This window comes from Penaeus japonicus, unplaced genomic scaffold (assembly GCF_977035675.1).
Source record: "Penaeus japonicus unplaced genomic scaffold, GWHDUDI00000001_assembly GWHDUDI00000036, whole genome shotgun sequence".
Lineage (NCBI taxonomy): Eukaryota > Metazoa > Arthropoda > Malacostraca > Decapoda > Penaeidae > Penaeus > Penaeus japonicus.
The window spans coordinates 1,249,026-1,256,525 of record NW_028234438.1 but is presented as its reverse complement, the minus strand read 5'-3'; the positions used below and the strand labels follow the sequence as shown (position 1 = coordinate 1,256,525).

At 44.3% G+C, this 7,500-nt stretch overlaps 1 protein-coding gene across 1 annotated transcript in view; it reads right to left on the bottom strand.

Annotated features, from left to right (window-relative positions):
- Positions 1-7,222: 7,222 nt before the first annotated feature.
- The window catches only part of LOC122254176 (uncharacterized), a 37,607-nt gene continuing 37,329 nt past the window's right edge, over positions 7,223-7,500 (bottom strand). Inside the window, exon 11 of the mRNA XM_086531950.1 lies at positions 7,223-7,500. This exon is cut by the window's right edge and continues 33 nt beyond it. Coding sequence (XP_086388076.1) covers positions 7,225-7,500 — 276 coding nt within the window. The 3' untranslated portion in view covers positions 7,223-7,224.

The window sequence follows — 7,500 nt, the reverse complement described above, 5'->3', positions numbered from 1 at the left end:
CCTTAGTATGTGTTCGAAGTGTGTCAGGATCTGTGATAAACAAGATCTACCACTTCTGAATCCATGTTGCCCGGGGTTTATCTTGTTTTCTTTTTCTAAAAACTGAACATTTTTTTTTCCTCACTACCCTTTCAAATATTTTTATTATATGAGATGTTAGTGCTACTGGTCTATAATTTTTGGCCTGGCCTTTGTTTCCACCTTTATATATTGGAATTATAGTACCTTTTTTCAGCAAGCTGGGGATAATCCCCTTGTCCAAAGATTTCCTTCACAAAGTTACCAGTGGCTTTGCTATGGTTTCTTTGCAGTTTTTTAAAAAGATTGCTGGGATTTCATCTGGCCCAGCTGCTGAGTTTGTTGATATTTCACTTACTGCTTCAAGAATATCATTTTCATTGAATATGAAGTCAGTGAGACATTCATCTTCGTTATTAATAATACTAAAATGTTGTTGTGGGTCTGATATTAATTTTTATATTCTTGGGACACTATAGACTTCTTCATATTGCAATTTGAGTAATTCAGCCATTTCCTTTGAATCAGTTACCAATGCACCATTATTCTCAAGAGGCCCAATTTCTGTTCTCCTCTTTAACCTGTTGTTTGCATAAGAGAAATAATATTTTGCGTTCTGTTTTATAGCTTCCACAGCTCTTTTTTTTCTTCGGCTGCATTTTTGGTTACTTATAGACAGTTTTAATTTATCTTCCAATAGCCTTATTTCTGCTTTGATCCTTTCTCTTTTGATCTGATCTGTTGTTTTTTTTCAATTTGTTTATCTTATTATTATTTATTTATTTTTTTGCTTCTTAACATGATCCTTCGATCTCTTGGTATAATATTCTTGTTTCTGTTGTTTTTGGATGGCACAAACATTCTACAAACATCTTTAAAAGCATTATAAAGCTTCTCTAGTATATCATTTGGTGTTAAGAGGACGTCAATATCTTTCAGTGACTTTTCTAGTGTTGCATTTAATTTTTTCCAATCTATTTGATTATGGCTAAAGTTTAAAGATCTGAGATTCTTTTCGGCTATCTGTTTTTTACTACTTCTCTGATTATTTAACTTATTCATTGTGATTTCAATTATTTTGTGGTCCGATTGGGCTGTATAAGTTGATGATATGTTGTGTACATCTTCCCCTATACTAATGAAAACAAGGTCCAGTATATTTTCTTCCCTTGTTGGAAAATTGATGAATTGGTTAAGATAAAAATTCTCGCTTGTTGTTTTTCATCTTTAGTGGCATTTGCTCCTATCTTTATTTTCTTTGTTTCCCAATCTATAAAGGGGAAATTAAAATCGCCAAGTATAATAATAGCTTCAATTTCCCTTGTATTGACAATGTAATTACTAATAATGCCTAGTGATTCATTGAAAGATGTTTCTGTTGTTCCAGGAGGTCTGTATAAAATAACGTATAGCTCTTTGGTATCTTTTGTCAAAACCCCTAGTATTTCTACTGTATTATTAGAGTATTCTATTACAGTATCCATTCTAGTTGCTAATTCTTTCCTGATATAAAGAGCTACTCCTCTGCTTCTCTTATTTCTATCTTTCCTTATTAGCTCATAGTTATCAATTTTAATTTCTTCATTTTTTATGTCTTCATTCAGATGAGTTTCTGTAAGAGCTTTCATTGAATGATTGTTGATCTTTGCCATGTCCTCTAGATATGGAGATTTTGTCTGTTTACTTTTTGGATATAATTCCTGTATATTTAGCAATATGAGAGTTTCAAATAAATTATTTATTTGCGTGTCTACATTACCTATTGTTGTTAGATAGTTGATGTCGTTTCCCCTTATTTTGGGGGAGCTGGACCTTCCCCCGGTGTAGCGGTGGGCGTTTCATTACCTGCCTTTGTTCGAATGGGTATGCTTCGCAGGACTGAATGTCCTTGTTTATTGCTGGTGATGTACCAGTGTTTTCCTGCTCCGTCTTTTTCTCTATTTTCTCTTAGTTTATTTATCAAAGTGTTTTGACTTTGCCTTTTTTCATAGCTTAAGTCCGGTGATATTCATGCTTCCTTATATTCATCAAATTCCTTTAATTTCATATTTTTTCCGATCAGTTTCCATTTCTTTTTTTTCATTTTCTAATTTGACCTTAATTGGCCTTGGTCTCAAAGCCTCCTTTAAATATTTGCCCTCTCTAAAGGCACTCTCAACTTTGATAATTTCATTGAGGTTCAATTTTGTTATGATATCATTAATCACTTTCATGTTATTTGTTTTCCTGATTTCAGGATCATTTTCTTCTTTTTCCTCTAGATTGTATATAAAGAGCCTATTTGCTCTGAATGTATCTTCATTTTTCTTCTCTGACTTTTCTTTTGTAGGTTGTTTTGGTTTTGGTTTTGCTTCTTTTTGTCGCCTACAACCTTCCAGTCAGCCTCATCATCTTTTTTTGGTTGTTCAGTGTCTGAAATATCATTGTCTAGAATATTCTTGGCCTGTTTATCCGATTTTTGCCTTACTATTTCAGAAAACAGTTTTTTTCTTCTTCTTCCTGATTTACTTTACTTGGCTCACCTTTTGGATTTTCTTGTTTCTTCTTTGGCTTTACTTTTACATTTTTAGTGTCTTGTACAGACTTTTCTGTTTCCAATTCAGCAGCCTGAGTTACCTTTTTTTCTTTAGGTTTTTCTTTTTGCTCTTGTTTTAATTCATGAATTTCATCTTTCAATATTTGTATCTCCCTCAAACATTGAATCTTGAAGTCCTTTAATTCTTCATACATTTTCTAATTATGTTTTCTAGTGGGCATGCCCCTTCACACTTTTTGGGAGTGCTGATTTTTTGGTCACCGATATGGCTCATTTTCTCTTTTTCCAGAATGTCTGATACGGATGCATATACATTTTCTGCCAATGTGTCCCTATTTTCCTCAATTCTAATTAGTTCTTTAAAAAAAAAACTGGCTTCTGATATATCGTCACAACTGATTTTTTTTCCAGTTCATTTTCAAGACTAGAATTACTTTTAGTATTGATGTCTTTGCACCAGCTGAAGTCTTTCTGTATATTTTCTTGATTATCTATTTTTAGTTCATTATTGATGCCTGTTAGGTAAGCATCAATATTACTTATAATTTTGTTTTTCAAGTAAGTATTTTCACATTTGTGGCATTTTTTTCTATCACAGGTTTGGCATATAAATTGCTTTGTTTCATTGTGTTTAAAATATTTTTCAGTTCTAGAGTTTCTTTTACTTCTCCTTGGTTTAAACATGTAGTGTTTAAACCCTTAGTTATTTAAGTCTGCTCAAGGTCACCTTGGAAGCAGCTGGGCCACGCTGAACCGCTGACCCAGCGTTTTGACCTTCCCTCTCTCCTTGATGCCACTTTTCCTTCCAGTTGCTTTTTGTTCTAATTTATTTTCTATTTTGTCTTTCTTATTTTTTTCTAGATCATTAAGTGCTTTGTACACTTCACTAATCTCTGTTCATTTACCCCCAGCCTCGTGACAGGCGGGGATGAGAAATTAAGTTTTTCAGAGCAACAGTTCAGCACGTCCACACTGTACAGCTGCTACTATATATATCTATATATATATATATATATATATCTAGACATATATATATATATATATATATATGTATATATATCTATATAGAGATATGTATAGATATATAGATATGTATATATATGTATATATATCTATATATATATTATATATATATATATATATACATATATATGTACATATATATATATATATATATATATATATATATATATATATATATATATATATATATATATATATATTCACACACACACATAAATGTGTGTGTATGTGTTAAAATAACGATATTTCTCTTCACCCACTATTATTCCTTTTTCTCTTTTCTGAATAACAAATTCGTAGAGTTTTACATTTGGTGAAGCATATAATTTTGAGCATCTATACCATTAATGACCTTTTTTGGTAGTCTTCTCTCCATTAAATCATCATAACCCTTACTTTTATAAATTTAAAAGTACTACATCGTCTTACCTTCTACGTACGTCATTGTATATTCTACTTGATAATTGTATTGATTAATGTATTGATAATTGTATTGATAATTGTATTGATAATTATATTGATTATTGTATTGATAATCGTATTGATAATTGTATTGATTATTGTATTGATAATTGTATTGATAATTGTATTTATATTTTTTTATCATTGTATCGAATCATCATTTGTCTCTTATGAACACAAGGTTTATAAAACTCACTTAAACATTTAGGGTATATATTAGATCATACGTTACACAATAAATAATAATAATATTTACATCATAGCCCCTAACCGAAACAGGGAAACAAATAATAACTTTTGGGGAAAAAATATATATATTCACAAATTAATTCTAAAAAAGAAAAGAAGAAATATTCGTGTTAATATTCGTGTTAATATTCGTCACAAAAGGACACTTAACACGTGCAGAGTGCGCGGCTGAGCGAGACGTTCTTATCTACATGCCTTGGACGGAGCACCCGGAGGAGAGAGAAGGTGTCACGTCATGCGGAGGGGAAGAAGGATAAAAGGATTTAAGGAACCCGTTTAGGATTATCTTCGCCGTCACGTCACGTCTCACTGGGCTACTACGACTCTTGACTCTTGACTCTTGACTGACTCTTGATTCTTGACTTCGCTTTAGTCATTTGAGTCAGTGAGGGTGTGTTGACTGGTTCCCTGACTCGGGATTCACTTGGGTTTGAGTCAGTGAGGAGAGACGGATTGAGCCTGGCTTATGTGAGTGACGTGAGTCCATCAGCTTCTTGGAGTGAGTCAGATGAGTCGGGTGAGTCACCACCTGAGTGCGAGTCGCCAGCCGCGCATCTTCGTGTATCATACAGGAGAACAGCGACGTGAACAATTAACATTTGGTACAACAATAAGGCACACAACAACAATAACAACAATCTAATAATAATCAAACCAGTCCACACAAGCATGACACAGCCTCAGCCACGGCAGCGAGTGGGCGCGTGGGCGTGTGGGCCAGCGGGTGTATGTACAAGCCCGAGGGCGGGGCGTTGGATCTAGTGCTGCAGGAGGTGGACGTCCTGCAGCCACGGTGCTTTCCGGAACGTCCTGTTCTTGGGGCGCGCGAAGTGGGCGTCCTCTTGCGGTGGCACCTGCAGCCAGCCTAGGACGAGGGGCGGGGCCTCTTGCGGGGTGAGGGGGTGGGGGTGGGGGTGAGGGAGGGGGTGGGGCGCGGGCACGCCGGGGGGGAAGAAGGGTCCGTCGGTCGGGCGTCGGAGGAAGAACACGTCGGACGGCTGAGGGACGAGCGGCGGCGGGGGGCCGGGAGGGGGCGACCCAGGCTCCAGGTCGCCCTCCTGGCCGGTCGGGTGCTGTCGGGACGTCGGGCGCCTCGGGGCTCCGTCAGCGTCTTGCTCCTTGCTTCGCCACGACGCGCGCAGGCGCTGTCGGATGGGCGTCCGTTCGGGGAACATCCTGTCGCGAGGGAGGTCTCCGGGGGAGCGGGAGGGGGACGGCGGCGGCGACGGCGAGGAGAGCCTCGGGCGCTCGCTCTGGTAGCGCAGCCGCCACGAGTCGAAGGGGTTCAGGTAGTAGTCCTCGTCGTCCCTCCACGCCTGCCGGACGCGGTCCAGCCGCGAGTCCGGTCTGCCGGAGCTCGTTCCTCTGCGACTGGAGGACGTCTGCGGGCGGCTGCGGCGGGACGACAGCGAGGTCGACCGGGGCCTGCGGCCGCTCGTCCTCGCCTCCCAGTCGCGGTGCCGCAGGGAGCCGGACGTCCATCGATGTCGCCGGGGAGCCGCTGCGTCGTTCGCCGACGTGGCGCTTCGATGGAGCCTTCCATCTCGCGGCGCAGGAGAACGAGTCTCCCTGTGGCTCCTCCTCGAGGACTTGCGTCTCGCGAGGCCGAGGAAGGGAGACCGAGACCGGCCGTCCCGGAAGCTCCTGCTGGACGACTGCCTCTTCAGCGTGTCCCGCCGGAAGCTCCTGGTACTCCTGAAGCTCGCGCGGTCGTTGCGGCTCGCGTCGTCCCCTGGTTGGTGGCGCCCTTCCCTTCGCCGTCTCCTGCTGCCGCTCCTGGTCGACAGCGAGCGCCGAGGGAGGGGGGAGCGCCGGGGGAGGGGGGAGCGTCGGCTCCGCCTTGAGGAGCGTCTGAAAGAGTCGAATCGTTTGGGGGTGAGGTATGAGTCCGTTCCCGTCCCTGTGTCCTTGGCGCCGTGGTCGTGTGTGTTGCCCTGGTCGTACGTGCTGTCCAGGTCGTACCTGTGGTCAAGGTCGCATGTGTCATGGCAGGTGCTGCTGGTCGCGCTGCAGTCAGAAGGATTCACCAGCTGGGACCTTCCAGTCTTGCGCTTCGTCACCCACCGGCGCAGCTTCTCGTAGGTCGAGCTCTTCTTCGTCTTCTCCTTCTTGAGCCTCATCGTCTTGTGAAGCAGCTTCCTGAGCTCCTTCTGGACCGGCCTGGACGACATGAGGCAGCCCTGGTGGCCGTGGCCGACCATGAGTTCCTTGATGACCAAGCTGCGCTGCCTCTGCAGGCTGACGTCGTGGCCGAACAGGAGCTTGCGCAGCTTGAGGTCCCTGCGCTTGAGTCTGTTCTTCTTCTCGTTGATGGAGTGGGCCTCGGCCGGGGAGACGAGCGCCATGTGCGGCGTGTCGTGGGTGCTGCCCGTCACGACGCGCGGGTCAGGTCGCGCGAGAGAGTCCTGAGAAAAGTTGTACAGGTCCATCTGGTCGTAGAGTCGTTGCGGAGTGTGAGAGTCCGGGCGAAAGGGAATGACGTGAGTCTTGACAGGGACAGTGGCGGAGATCTGAGACTCTCCTGAAGAGCAAGAGGAGGACGGCAAGGGAGGTCGGGCAGCCCTGCCGGAGGGCGGAGGCGGAGGGGCGTGGAAGGCAGGGAGAGGAGGAGAGGGAAGAGGACGCTGGGAGTTACGGAGTGGAGAGTAAGGCTGAGAGGAAGGAAGAAGAGGAGGCGGAGGGCGTGTCGAAGCGAGATGTCTCTGGAGGGAAGGAGTCGAGTCCTCAGTGGAAGCAGCATGTCGAAGGCGTGCGAGTCGGGAGGGGGGAGGGAGAGGAGCCACGGGGACGGCTCGCTTCCCCGGAGAGGAGCGAACCGCCTGGGGGTCTGGGGTCGAGCCGAGAGCCCGAGGAGGAGGACTAGAAGGAGGAGAGGGAGGGGTGGGAGGGAGATGGGCCTGGCCGCTTGGTCCTGAGCTGGCTGGAGGTGATGCTTCCTAGTCGGCCTTGGTCCTGTAGGTGTTCTTCCAGATCTCGACGAGGATGACGGCCGAGTGGAAGCGGTAGAGGATCAGCAGCGGCACCGAGATCCGCGAGATGATGCCCCACGCCAGCGTCCCGTAGAAGGAGAACTGGAAGTGCTGCGAGATGCGGGTGTGGGTCATGAACGTGTCCAGGATCCACAGCGTGATGTTGGCGAAGAGCAGGAAGGTGATCACTTGGCGCCCCGGCTTCGTCAGCATCTGGTACCTGGAGGTGCAGGTGCGGCGACT